Source organism: Scardinius erythrophthalmus (assembly GCF_964197995.2).
Source record: "Scardinius erythrophthalmus genome assembly, chromosome: 10".
Taxonomy (NCBI): domain Eukaryota; kingdom Metazoa; phylum Chordata; class Actinopteri; order Cypriniformes; family Leuciscidae; genus Scardinius; species Scardinius erythrophthalmus.
In genome coordinates this window covers 17,800,847-17,816,552 of record NC_138230.1, presented here as the reverse complement: position 1 = coordinate 17,816,552, position 15,706 = coordinate 17,800,847, and the positions used below count along the sequence as shown (strand labels likewise).

The following is a 15,706-nucleotide window of genomic DNA, read 5'->3' as shown; positions in this document are numbered from 1 at the left end:
AATGAGAAAATGCTTTTCTTTGTGTAGGACCTACACACACACACACACACACACAGAAGATTTGACTCCTCCTGAAAGGCCAAATATATGATAATCTGTCCCTATATTTACTATGGGGAAATTCCACCTTTATAAAACAGAATTACCCAGTCGGGGGTTAAACACTCCAGTAAACAATCCTTCTCAGCAACATAGTCCACCTCAAGAATGCAGCCCTCTGAACGAATATTCCTCAGTCTAAATCCATGTACAAGCTCTTAAAATGAGAAGCAGAGACTTTGGTAAATCAGCTAAACTCCACCTGCTGAGAAACATGTTTTTTGTGCTAAAATTTCAACTCTCACAGCACAATCACACTAGTCTAAATTCTTTCTGGATTTTCTGGATTTAGCTGTGTCTTAAACACCTAGACAATCACAGATTTGAACGTACTATGTGCATTTGTAATGAAGTTGTTAGAGTTTCCAAATGTGATTAACTAAAATCCAAACACACTGAACGGATCTGCTCTGTTTTATGGCTCAAACTAACAGGACACAAGCAAGTGGGGCATCATAGCTGTTATATTGAATATAACATGAATATAATTTTCTGCTTATTGGCCTGAAATAATATCCGTGCATCCCTGATATTGACCATGAGCATCCAGGACTTTAACTTTTTTTTTCATTTATTATTTAAACAAAGTGGTTCATTGTATTGTAAATGCCAAAGTAATTTGATTTCACTGAACCAATCCTCTAGATGATTTTTTGAACTAAACGTGTTAGTTGCAAATCTATTATATAGCCACCCTTTCTTCGGCTGTGCTGACCTATCAGAACTGCTCTCTAAATATTGATATGTCATAAATATTAAAGTAAGTGTTTATATGATTCATAAGTATGAGGGATTCTTGCTGCTTATGACTGTGATGTCGGGTCCTGGAGGGGTCTTATTTTATTTTATAATAATCCGACAGAGAGCAGAATTGAATTATTTATAGAAACCAATTTAAATTAAAAACAGATTTTGGCTATAAATACAGTTCAGTGTCACTAAGACAACTGATTTTCTCTCTTATGCACATACAAACAGATAAATCCTGGATTTTCGTACTGACCCCTCACATCTTCAAGATCAGATAATCCTTAAAACGATGCCTAGCATTTTCTCTCTCTCTCTCTCTCTCTCTCTCTCTCTCTCTCTCTCTCTCTCTCTCTCTCTCTCTCTCTCTCTCTCTCTCTCTCTCTCTCTCTCTCTCCCTCTTCTTTTTTTCCCTCTCTGTTATTTCGTCCCTGTCAATCATTCACATTCATTAAGTCACTTAACATTGCTTTCAATATTGATGCCCCAAAACAAACAAACAAACAAACAAACATATTCTAACATCTCTGCCTCACACTCGTGCTGTCACAGCAGTTTGCAGTGAAACTCTTTTTTTTTTGTCTCGGTGTCTCTGTAGGCATCAGTGAATTTTACATATAAATGACCTGCCTGTCTGTCTACCGATAAGCAGCTAAAACAGAAAGCCTGGAGTGAGTGTGTGTGTGTGTGTGTCCAGAACCTGAACGATTGTCGCTGTCCCAGTTCTCACACATTCAAATTTTTTATAAATAAATATTTGATCCAGGTCACAATCTCAGACACAAACCTGCACACACACACATTTGTGTTTGGGTAATGTTTCATGCGTTAACTTTAAGTAGTAAAACTGCTAGATAAAATAAACTAAGAATACTTTTTTTAGTCTTTATATTACCTTAAAGCTTCCAATAATAGAAAATAGTATTTTTCAATGAACAAAATAATTGGATTAGAAACCAGGCAAACACACTATATTACAGAAATATAAAGTCCTCTGAGATCCTGCTGGACGGCGCAATCTCATCAGATTTCAGTCAAAATTAAGTATTCCAATCCCATATGTATATTGTATATAAAAGTATTGGTTAAAATTTCACTATGAAGCGTTTGGCCCTCTAGCGGTAAAAAAAAAAAGTGCATTTTGGTAATGCTTCGGCTCTGCATGACTGTGCGGATGAATATGACCCTTCACAATAGATAATGCATTACAATTAACTCTGTAAGAGAGCAACAAATCATGGCAAATTAATCTGTTCAATAAAACATCTGTTGAGTCATAAAAAGCCATCTCTGCATCACTTTTACAACATTTCAAATCTCTCAGTTCTCGCAGTCTCCGAAAAGCCAAGCCAATGCTGATTCTTGTTTTATTACGAGCATACCCTCCTCTGTTCTGCATTTTTTTTGTAAACGTGTGATTCTCCGGAGGTTCGAGATTTAGAGGCTCCATATCACTTTCTCGGTTGTTGTACCAACTAACCTATGCCACTCCTACGCTGCACACCACTATGGTGCACTGCATTCACACGGGGAGTCTGCGTTAACGCTTCTCATTTACTTTGAAAGAGTGACGTCATGCGTTGGCGAACTGAATTCTTCACTGTGTTGAATTCACACTGGCGTGCTACTTACATTTTTTTTTTTTTTTTTTTTTTTTACTTTTTTTCACTATACAAGTATTAATTTACCAGACATTTATTCCTAAATAAAGAATAATGTTAATTGTTAGTTCATGATACCAAATACAGTCCAGTCTTACCATGGAAAATAATTTATTTTACTTTTATTGTTATTATACTGAGCTCAGGTATTTTCTATGCCCTACATTTACATATAGGAAATTTAGTATTTTTCCTTAATGCATTATTTAGTTTGTTTATTAGCATGTTTTCTTCATGGGGACCTTTGACTGGTGCCCTGTAGGTAAATTCAGGTTATAGTAATGTTGAGGGGTCCCTGACCCCCATCCATACACAATTTTACATTCGGTCATATCCTTGTAATTATGCTCAGTAATGGCCCATATACTCCTATGCTTTTAAGTAAATAAAATGAGCTGGTCTGTTTTTCTGCTTCAATCTGTGTCTTATATTCTCTCATCCTGTCTCATATTCACTTTCTCTGAATACAGCGGGATCCATTATTGCCTCTCTCGAAGCACACTAACAAAAGCAGCATTAGTATATTTAGAAACATAAGCCCTCAAAGAAAATACACTGTTTGGTCTCTCTCTCTCTCTCTCTCTCTCTCTCTCTCTCTCTCTCTCTCTCTCTCTCTCTCTCTCTCTCTCTCCTAATCTCACACTTTTTTTTCTCTTCCCAGTTTGAAGCTTTACACTTTATCATCTGAAGGTGGGTTTTGTGTATTTGTGTATCAATTTATATATATCTATATCAATATATATGTTGCTTTGAATTTTGAAAAACAGCAATCATTTTTATACTGTATGTCACTCTGTATTTTAATCCTCTGATGCATGAATTATTAAGTCATTCAACCTTTTTTAACTTTATTTCAATATTTTTATTTTAGTTTTAATAATTTATGTACTTCAACTTATTTCAGCTAGCTGCCAATGCAACTTTTCTTATTTTGGTTTTCCGTTTTCAGTTTTCCATCTAATATTTATTGATGAGTTTTTGTTTTAGTTTTACAGTAGTTAACAACAACAAAAACACTGTTCCCAGTACCTTTCCCACAAAATGGTGTCATCTGAGTTTCATATAGGTCTACTGTAATCGTAAATAATACATATTCCAGAAATTCATCATCACTTCCATCAACCACAACCACAAAGGCATAAATTTATTCAAAAACACCAACAAAGATAATCCAAACACGGAGCAGGAACAAAATCCAAACAAGGAATGGGAACAAGAATCAGACAGGGAGCGAGAAAGCAACAGCCTTACAGACAAGCAAAGACAATGACCAACAACAGACTACTGAAACACAGGGGTATATATGCAGGATAACAAGGGGCAACTGAGGAACAGGTGAGGGCAATGAATTACTATGGCTACAAAAGGGTAACTATGGCAACAAACAAGGCAGCAGTGGAAACAAAAGCAAACAGGAGTTGTGACACTATAACACTAAGCACTATACACTATGCACTTATACTCTAGGTACTTTTCTGTGTAGTGTGTGACTTTGTAAGGTTATTTTGTCATTCAACATTGGAGTCTGACCCTCCGCTACATAATTAAAGTTGCAACAGTCAAGTGCATGAAGTGTCCAACATTCCACACTTCGTTTTTTCCTTTAATTTAGTGCATAATCTGGGCATTTAAAGGGGTGGTTGATTATGATTTCACTTTTTTATTTAGTTAGTGTGTAATGTTGCTGTTTGAGCATAAACAACATCTGCAAAGTTACAACGCTCAAAGCAAAGGGAGATGTTTTCTTTTACAGAAATCGCTTTTTAAGGACTACAACAAACAGCTGGTAGGGACTACTTTTTCTGGTAGGGAGCTTCTTCACAGGTTAGTGACATCACTAACCCTAAAATTTACATAAGACCCCTGCCCCCGGGACTGCGATTTATAGATTATCATGACTAACACACGAGCTGCTGTAGCTCCGACCTCTGTGCCGGGAGCAGCAGCTCATTTGCATTTAAAGGGACACACACGAAAACGGCACGTTTTTCCTCACCCTCAAAAAGTGACAATTTTAAATTTACTTTATTTTAAACAAAAATATCTATGGGGTATTTTGAGCTAAAACTTCACATACACACTGTTGGGACATCAGAGACTTATTTTACATCTTCTGAAAAGGGCATTATAGGACCCCTTTAAAGTGCACTTTTTCTTTTCGGATTTTTTCAGTGTGAACACACTATTCATACTTAAAAACGTCATCCTATCAACCTAGGAACAAAGCACATGAAGTGAAACACTGTAACAACGGGAAAAGATAATTAAATTCAACATATATTCAACATTCAAGTCTTTCATAACAAAAAAAGGGGAAACAAGGTGTCAGAGAAATCCACTGAAGGTGAGTTGAATTGAACCCATGTGCAGTTTATTCCAAAATCAAAAGTGAACCCCCTAACATATAACAGGAAAATTCCATTAATTTATGTATGAACAAGAATACCACTTACTAAAGGGACTTTTCAATAGATAAATTCTGCATCCCAATTCACCTACTTATACTATGCCCTAAAAGTATGTACTGTTTTTGTGAAGAAAAAGTACATACTTTTGAGTGTGTAGCAGAAGAGTAGGCAAGCTTTGGGACATACTACGTCATAAGGGCCACTCTGTCGTTTAGTTAGCATCCTGTCACACTTTAAACTGCCCTGTCAATCATCTTGTCAGTTAAAATTCTCCACATTCAATTTAATTTAATTTCCTACCGTTTCGGAGAGAAATATAGTAGCACATTGATCTGCCAGTCGTGGATCTTTCATGTGGAGAACTCTCCTCATGTGTTTGCAATTTGCATAATGATGCATTTAAAAGTTAATGACCAAACGTATCATTAGAAAAGTTCACAATGCTGTTGCAGATGAAATATAATGTGGATAACATTTAATAAATACATTTTCGTAAGGTTAGATACTAGGGGTGTAACGATACCCTCATGTCACGATTCAATTCATATCACGATACTGAACTCACGATACGATATTATTGCGATACTCCCAAGACATATGCATAGCTGATATAAAAAATTTGGATGACTAGTAATTTCCTACTACTTAATTCTAAAAAAAAACAGAGATTCTAATTATTGGACAAAAAACTTCCTCACGTAATAACCTAGAATACTGTCTAACACTTGATGGCTGCTCTGTCAAGTCTTCGTCGTCGGTTAGGAACCTGGGTGTGCTCTTTGATACCAATCTTTCATTTGAAAGTCACATTTCTAGTATCTGTAAAACCGCATTTTTTCATCTTAAAAATATATCTAAATTACGTCATATGCTCTCATTGACAAATTCGGAACAATTAGTTCATGCATTCATGACCTCAAGGCTAGATTATTGTAATGCTCTACTGGGTGGTTGCCCTGGACGCTTAATAAACAAACTACAGCTAGTTCAAAACGCAGCAGCTCGAGTTCTTACCAGAACCAGGAAGTATGACCATATTAGCCCAGTTCTATCAAAACTGCATTGGCTCCCTACTAAACATCGAATAAATTTTACAACGTTTATTTTACAAGGTTTTTTTTTTTACAATTTTACAAAATTGTACATTTTACTTTAGCTCCCCAGCACTTGAGCGAGCTCTTAATGCATTACAGTCCTTCACATCTATTGCAATCTCAAAATTCCGGCCAGTTGATAATAATTCCTAGAATATCAAAATCGACTGCTGGCGGTAGATCCTTTTCCTATTTAGCACCAAAACTTTGGAACAGTCTTCCTAACATTGTCCGGGAAGCAGACACACTCTGTCAGTTCAAAGCTAGACTAAAAACACATCTCTTTGACCTAGCATACACATAACACATTATAGACTTCTATAATTCAATTTTAGGATGCATAGATTAGGTCAGCCGGAATCGGGAACACTTCCCAAGAATCCTGATGTACTTGTTACATCATAAGAAGAATGGTGTCTATGCTAATATTAGTCTCTCTGTTTATCCCGAGGTTTACCGCAGTCTGCCGGATCCAGGCCGTATCCAGATCTGATGAAGGACCTGCGTCTGGACGCGACGACAACACAGTCCTAAAGTGTCAACTAGTCTCTCCCCTGTGTAGGCCTCCTTCCCCTCCCTTTACCTCTCTACAGTTAAAGCGTTGTCGGGATAATTCCGGGTCCGGAATAAAAATTCTGTATTATAAATTTTAAGGCCAGACAAGTAGTTTGTTGAGGGTTGGTTTGTAGGGAAGGACTACACGCTTGCGCACAATCGCACATATATTCGAACACACATATCTATAGACTGAACTCGTAATACGCATGTGCACGCCATCAGCGTTCTCACAGGTTCGCGTTTTTAAAGTTTGCGCAGAGAGAACTTAGTTTTCTGTTAAAACGGTGTCGTCTTAGCGGCCCCTAAGTTAGTAACTAATGATCGTTGCGATGGAAGTGAATCAATCACTAACTTTAGCTGGACAATAACTTTATTCTAAAGCTGCTATAAAGCCAAAACAATCTCTGTTACTTTAATTTCCTATTATCACTGTAAAGCCGCTGTGGAACAATCTATATTGTTAAAAGCGCCATATAAATGAAGATGACTTGACTTGACTTGACATATGATAAAAGGTTAACAAAAAGTGTACTGTTAATTAAAGTGCTAAATTTGGTATTACATTGGGGTGGAAATGAATAGGTTTGGACTTGGTGCTGGTAACCCAACGCACAGGACAATAGAGACACCAGAATACAAATTTTCATGATTCTGAAGCTGAAAATACAGAATTATTTTAGACGAATATGCTTGCACTCTACTGACTAGACATATTTAAATATGCTCATTGACTAGACATATTTAAAATAATGTAGGCCACTTTTTACTGGTAACATAAGACATTTAGCATTATCAGGACCCACAAATATTCCCCCATTGCATTACTATACATTTTATTCCACATTATATAGACCTTATGCACCAGAGAAACAAGGGCGCCGCCATCTTTGGAAAATTGTCTTTTAACTTCCGTTTTGCGGTCGCTCTGTATATTTATATGGCATTTCTGTCCAGGAGTAATTAGCTTTTTAAGTGGATTTACTTAATGTAAAGTTAACGAAAGTTATCATGAGGACTGTAATGTTTAAAGCAGATGACTTAACAAATGTAAATCGACCGGGAAGATTTTAAAACGAGCCGTTCATTAATAAACACGCAAAACGCTGTGAAAATACAGACCGGAAGTCAAAAGACAATGAGCGCAGCGCTGAAAAGGGGCGGAGCTACATAAGGTCTATATAGTAGTTTAACTACTTACACTAAAACTAAAAAAAATTCTCACACAGTAATTTTTATTTTGGGTGAACTATCCACGATACATATAGTCACTATCCAAGATACATATTGTTGCATTTTTGTATTGCGATATATTGTGGCACCCCTATTAGAAACTGATAATTAATCACTCAAACCCCTTTATCTAAACCTCTCTACTTAACCGTCAGATGTGCACCTGCCATGTTTGTAGTTTTTTTGTTTGTAGTTCTAATCGAATCCTCATCCAAAGTGCAATGTGTTGTGGGTTACATTAGCCGTAAGAGAGTTCACGGATCTGCTCTCCGGATTCTAACTGGAAAAAGTAGACCATCCGGGAATCGTTGGAATACTGATTTCAACACACTACGATTTGGGACAAACTAATTCTCATTTCGAATACTATTTAGGACAGATAGTATGAGAATTGGGGAACAGTGATAGTGTTTTTAGCTGCAGGAAATGAGCATGTGTACCTTCCTTTCCTAACAGGAAATCCAGGAAGTGGTATGTGTAGGCCACTCCTGAGTGGGTCTCCACTTGTGCTCTTCTGAGGGTGGATAAAATCTTTCCCGGAGCTTCATCTGACCCTCGGGGTTTCGGCAACTTACAGCCCATGTCTGCGCACGTGGAGAAAAACAAAGACAGAGCGAGAAAATGAGATAGATGAATATGGATAATTTGTCTGAAATATTCATGTATTCATAACTACTTTATTGATTTAACTGATTGCCTTGGCAGCAGTCCCTAATTGTCATGCTAATTAAGTCAGATTGACACTGAAATAGGAACTGAGCACGTGCAAAACAGGGGAGAGGGCATATCGGCATGTCTTTAAACATAACCACAAACATTCAGATACACGCACGCGTGCACAAGCAAAGATTCGTCACACGGTAACATAACATGAAGTCTAATTGGAAAGCTAATCAACCTTCAAGCATCAACCTTTAACACAAACACGCGTTCGCTGTATCAAGCACAATGCCCCCTTCAAAACGCACACACTGTCTCCTTGGCTACTAGAAGCAGCAATCAGATAACGCTTCATATTTGATCTGTGACTACACAACCAATCAAACAGTGGAATGTGTGGCCGATGAATTAGCGTGTGGCTAATGCTAATAAGTGTCACATCTAGAATGCGCTAACTTGATGTGACAGCAAAGGCATGCCACGTGGGCCCCGGCCTCCAGCCTCCAGCGCAAACACACACCATCAGGTACGGGTAGTTAGCTGCCAGCATTTCCAGGTCAGTGTTTGATGAGCCAGAACAGGTGAAACCGAGAGGAACCGGACAAGCCCAGTGGCCGTGACAACAAGCATTAACTGCGCAATGATGATGGGATGGGGAGCAATGGATGAATGGTTTTGGGCATCAGGAACAGGGTGATCATTTGAGAGATGTGCATATGAGTAGACCAGGATAGACACTTAAAAACAGTACTGTGCCTTACCATGGTACAGCAACAGAATCAGAATATTATATAATATAATTTTGATACCATAGTACTGTATGATTATTGTATTCAGTGTGTACTGATAGGTATTTGTAAGAATATGATGGCATTACCATTGTTGTAATGTCCAAAAGACCATAGTATTACTTATTACGGTACTATGTCCAAATACTATGGCAATAGAAATGAGATAAACAGATTGAGACCCGTAAAATAATGACACAACAATAAGTATAAAAACAAATATACAGCGTGAATGAATAAATATTTTATTCATGTTCTTATGTTCACCAAGGCAGCATTTATTTGATCAAAAACAGTAGTATTGTGAAATATTGTCACTATGCTGATCTGGTGCTCAAGAAACAATCCTTATTATTATTAATGTGCAAAACAGTTGTGCTGCTTAATATTATTGTTGAAAACATGAACTTCAAAAGGACAGCATTGTTTTGAAATAGAAATCTTTTGTAAAATCATAAATGCTACTGTCACGTTTGATAAATTGAACGTGTCATTGCAGAATAAAAAGTATTAAATTCTTAAGAAAAATGTTGATTTTTAGTTGTTTGAACATATTTTAATGCTAATATTGTTTTATTTTACAGAATTTTAAGTCATCTTGAGGCCCCCTTAGAAATTTTTTGAGGACCCCTAGTGGGTCCTCACTAGTGGGTCCCGGCTATGCTACCAAAATAGTATATGGGAGGTTCCAGAAATCAATGAAACCATAATAAGGTGGAAAACGTAAGCTGGTATCTCTGCTCTGATGTAGAACTCTATATTTACAGAGCATCTCTAAGTGGTTCTTTGTAATTTTAGGAGCTCTCTCACTTTGAATTTCCTCTGTTCTTTTAGAATAGATTTTTTGATCGCCTCAGGTGTGATTGTGGCTGGTTATCTCCTCAAGTCAAATACTTCTGTAATCTGTTTAATCTCTGTTTTATCTCTTTTATTCCACAAAATGGTGGACTACAGACTTCAAGTGAACAACTGAAATGATTTGAAACAATGCGCTACTTTCAATATTAGTCATTCAGAAGAAATGAATGAGTAATTTATATTTAAACAGAGAATATACACAGGAAGGTGCTAACATAATGTCCGAGTCGTTACCTCAAACATAATAGGTTTAAATTGCAAGTAGGAGTGAATCACAAAGATTTACTGAGACAATTTGCTTTTATTATGAATCCGACAGCTGGAATATAAATTACTAATTCATGGGAGATACACGGACCTTCACACCTGTGCTGAGTGAAGTTAATACTGGCAGTCAAGCATCCGGTTCCACTCATTTCCCTTCACTAGCCTGACAATCACATCATTACTGATGCTAATCGCTCGGCAACAGACCGACAGATCATCAGTTTGCTCACAGTTACTGAGACAACATTTGGAGAGCTAGACTATTAGAGCAGAAAAAGAAACCACAGATTCTTAATCTCAGCTGAATTTGCAATACCATCAAGGGACCAGCAAACGCAAGCTTTGACATAAACACAAATGCTGCTATGAGCACATAAGCCTCAGTGAGGGGATAGTTGCTCCCTCATCGAGCACAAAAATGACAGCACAGCAATGTGAGCATGATACTTAGCCCTTTCCATTTGGGATATATTGGTACCATATATGGAAGCTTGTTTCTGGCATGGAATAAAAATTAAAACGGCAATTGTGACTTTTGTGACGTTTATATCTCGCAGTTCGAACTTTAAAACTCACAATTGCGAGTTTATATTTTGCAATTCTGACATTCTTGAATTGTAAGATAAAAAGTTCCAAGTACCTTTTTAATTGCGAGTTCATGTCTCACAAATCTAATTATTTCTTACAATTGTTAGTTTATATCAAAATTCGTACTTTTTCACAATTTGAAGTTTATAACTTAGACTTAAACTTATAACGTAGTTGTGAGTTTATTAACCCTTTTTTAACGATTTAAGCACATGGTCTAAAGCGCATGGCGCAAGTGCACGTAGGGCGTGTCCGAATCCACTTTTGCTAGTTTAACGACGGGAAAAAATGGTCGGCGCGCACGGTGCATGGTCTAAAAGGGTTGTCCCTATTCTCTTAATGAGTAATGGGTGTGTTTTGGGCATAATGTACAATAAACCAATCAACAAAGCGAAAAGACTGAATGCTTCTCTAGCGAGGAAACTGATCAGCTCGTGCGTGAGGTTAAAGTGTGCAAGCAGACCATCTACGGGACAAGCCGGATCCCACCATATCTTTATGTACACACCCTTTAAATAAAAAAATACTGCTAAAATAATAAATGCCATTGACTTTAGACCAGTTTTTTTTTGGTCAATGGCACAGTCTATTTCAGTTGCCTCAAAATAGCAACACGCCAACAATGCGCTTGAACACACCATGTTTTCAGACCAGCACGGCCATGAGCGAACATATGGGCGCAAAAGCATTTGCTATTTAAACAACGTGGCGCAGGACGTGAAAATGATAACTGCGTCGGGCTGAAACTAGCAAAAAACACTTGTGTCGCACCTGGCGCCCCATTGCACCGGTGTAAGATAGGGCCCTTCATCTCACAATTCAGAGAAAATAAGTCAGTTAAACTCCCAATTGTAAGAAATAAAGTCAATTAAGTGAGTTATAAGATATAAACTCACAATTCTGACTTGTTTCTTGCAATTGTGAGTTTATATCTCAGTATTAGGGTTTTTACATATTTACAGTGCTATGCATAAGTTTAGACACCCATGCTAAAGTTGACTAAAAAGAGGAATAAAAAATCATCTTTTGGAAATTGAACTTAATGCCTTAATTTAAAAAATTAGGAAAAATCCAACCTTTAAGGACACCAATTTTCTTTGTGAATGAATAATGTATCGTAAATAAATAAATGTTCTTCCTTAAAATACAGGGTGCATAAGTTTGGACACCCCTATGTTAAATTCCCATAGAGGCAGGCAGATTTTTATTTTTAAAGGCCAGTTACTTCATGGATCCAGGATACTATGCATCCTGATAAAGTTTCCTTGGCCTTTGGAATTAAAATAGCCCAACATCATCACATAGCCTTCACCATACCTAGAGATTGGCATGGTTTTATTTCAGTTAGCCTAATAGCTGGTTTGATTTGCATTGAGAGATGATCTTATGGAAAGTACTCCATGCCAAACTCTAGGTATGGTTGGATTTTTCCAATTTTTTTCAATTAAGGCATTAAGTTCAATTTCCAAAAGATGATTTTTTATTCCTCTTTTTAGTCAACTTTAGCATGGGTGTCTAAACTTATGCATAGCACTGTATATATTATATTAAATACATTACATTAAATTATATATTAGTCTTAAATACATTAAATGCACATTATGTTCATATACAGGATATGAGGATACAACCAGACTTGGTGATTCTCTTCAGCACAAAGGTGCATACACAGTTTCTCTCTACATCACAACCACACTGCACACTTCCCACACTACACATTTCCTGCAGAACACACACGAAGACATTCACACACACAATAATCTCTCACTGTGATAAGCGTGAGGAGGGGAGCGGAAGAAAAAGGAAAAAGAAAGATGAAGAGCTAAATTTAGGCAAGATGATAGGGAAGGATAATAAGTTGAGAGCACACATCGAATTGTGGTGGTGGTGGTGGTGGTGGTGGTGGTGGTGGGGCTCTGGTAACCAACGGAGACGGGAGATTGTCAATATGATGCAATAAAGAAAAGCCTGATTTACTCTCCTAATGTCTTGCTCTGACAAAGGATCTTAATACAATCCTGTATATCTGAACAATAGAGTATAATAAAATAGTGTAAAAACTATGTGAAAATAACAGAAATTTTACTATCTTATCATATGCGATATGTCAACAGAACAAAAAGTACATAGTACAAAAGTACTATAGTTTGACAAGGAATCTTGTTTTTTGTATATATAGCAAGATAGTAATTCATCAAAATACTATGTTAATAATTAAGTACCATGGTATATACAGTGGTGTCCATATTTTTTTTTTTTCATAAATATAATATATATAATTTTATTTAAAAAAATAATCACTAAAAAAGATTGATGGTAGAAAATAAATTGTAATGAAAAATATTGTATTACATCAGAGACATTTTCACTAGTGGTCTCAGACTCACTTTAGCAAAGTACCACTTATTACCATTTGACATCACTGTATCATGAACTTTTTTATGGTACCATAAAAATGTATCTTTTAAAACTGTTTAAATCTGAAACTGTTTCTGTATTCGGTTGTGACATGCAATCATCAGGGAGTAATGTATGTATGTGAGAAAGTTTGTGCGAGATGTTTGTAGGACTTTGTAGGTTGCTATCGCAGAAGCAGGCTGGCATGGCTGAATATGAAAGTTGATGATAGCACATTCCCCTCACATTTCACAGGTTCGTAATCATCTCTTACTTCATTCCTCTCGCTTCCAATCTCTCACCCTTGCTATATTTCTCTCTCTCTCTCTCTCTGAGTTTGACTGCTTAGGCTGTCACTCATATCAGCCTCGGAGCCCCACTGTGAGTGTGTGAGAAATACTAACCGAAGGTCATCTTCTTCTGGCAGTCAGTCATCTTACGTGATACCATCATGTGTGAATGAACAATATGTGCCTGTTATGAGCAGTTTTTTTACTTATACTTGAGGTTGAATCTGAATTCTCACATATTCTTAGTACACACAATATTTTGCATTAAGAAATATTAACATTGGCGAAGCACTATTTAATAAATTCCTGCTGTGTGTAGCACCTGCAGCTCTGCATATACTAACATTAGGAAAGATCCAGAAGTTTAATTTAGATCATTTAAGTCTGAGTTTGAGTGGCACATTTTAGTGCAGATTGTATTGTGAACTCAATGTAGCTACTCTTTCTAAAAGGCTATTTAAGTACAGGGGCTGAGGAAAACTACTGTATATTGCAGCACCAATTTTCTTTTCACATGCAAAGACAGCATTTCAATTATAAAGTCTTGAAGACAAAGGAGCGAAAAAGTCCACAACAGTTCAAAAAACATTTTTCCTCCGTGGTCTATTTACAATTAAAATGTTAGTCATAGTCACAGAAAACTGTCAATTTAATTGTAAAGATCATAGGGAAAATTGTCACAATAAACTAAATTCGAACTATATTATATGAGCAAAGAATGTGACTATTGTGACTGAATGTGACTAAAAATGAAAATGTACAATATGACCCTTTCACAAAACTGCTTTAGGTTTTGACTTTTGTGACAAAACGCCAAACACTACATATAATGTTATATAATAAGTTATATGTAGAATTATACAAAACCATTCATGCAAATGGAAATGTTTTTTATATATATACATATAGTTTGAAGTGAATGGAAGTGTGAAAGTCTTTGATATTTTAATAGAAGTGAGCTTGAACTTTAAAGTGACTCATACAAGCTCAAATAAAAGCACTGAAGTTTGCTTTTATTACAAGTATAGCGAGAGCATGGGAAGAAAGAAGAGAGGGATGAATCAGCAGAGAAGAAACCAGTGACTTACGGGTAGAATCAGAAAGTTAACAGTGTTAGATTAGGGTTCAGTGAGAGAAAGAAACTACACACAATCATTAAAAGAGTGAACATACCTGCTGCTGTTCTTTGATAATGCCTCTCTCGATTTGTGTCTCCTCTGCCGTTTATTTCTCCCTTAATTAGGCTATCTTTCGCTTCTCTCCCGTTTCTTTTAGCTTTCTGTCGGTTTGTCAACTCTCATGCCGTCGCGCGTGTGTGAATGGAAGCAGGTGAGCAGATGAGCGGTTCATTCCTGCCGCTCCTTCACTCAATACAGTGTGCTTACTAACGTCTCCTCCTCCTCCTCCCCTCCCTGAGAGTAAAAGGGGAATGATGCCCTCCACTGTTTCCAAATAGCTCTCCTTTTGTCTCTCGTTTCACCTTCAACATCGTACAGTCAAACGGGGAGGAAAAAAACAAACAAAACAGTCTCCACTAGAACCCAGAACTAGTTGACTAATGGCGCCCTAATTTACACCAAAAGAGAGAGAAAAAAAAATGTTGATTCCAAAGTTCAATGTTATCCAAGGAATGTCTGGGTCTGCTTCCTCATTCATTAAATACAACCCTAAAACCCCAAATTAAAATGGCTATATAGCGCCACCAATAATACACTTTATGCGCTTAAAAAAAAAAAAAAATCCTGTTTTAGTTTATATAAATTCCGTTGTATGGCAAAATAATCCTGATAAAACAACGTTTTTTGAAGTTATCATATTGTAGATTCCTACAGTACATGCAGTAATGTTCAAGACAATGAGCATAACATTGCTCATTACGATTCAGACAATCCATGACAGAATTATTCTACAACCAGAAACGTGAATTTATTATATTTCAGTTGAAAAGAGTATTTAAGCGAGTACATCAATGATCAAGAACTTTCTAGGTCGAAGCATAGAGTCCCAGATGAATCTGTGGATGTTTTTTTGCTATATATATATATATATATAACTTTTAAA

General features: G+C 36.7%; 1 protein-coding gene across 1 annotated transcript in view; it reads right to left on the bottom strand.

The window, feature by feature from the left end:
* rftn1a (raftlin, lipid raft linker 1a) overlaps positions 1–15,004 on the bottom strand; it is a 33,638-nt gene extending 18,634 nt beyond the window's left edge. Inside the window, exons 1-2 of the mRNA XM_081377301.1 lie at positions 14,819–15,004; positions 8,238–8,381 (exon numbers count right to left, since the gene is read on the bottom strand). Coding sequence (XP_081233427.1) covers positions 8,238–8,379 — 142 coding nt within the window. The 5' untranslated portion in view covers positions 8,380–8,381; positions 14,819–15,004. The remainder of the gene's footprint in view (positions 1–8,237; positions 8,382–14,818) is intronic.
* Between the last annotated feature and the right edge of the window lie 702 nt (positions 15,005–15,706).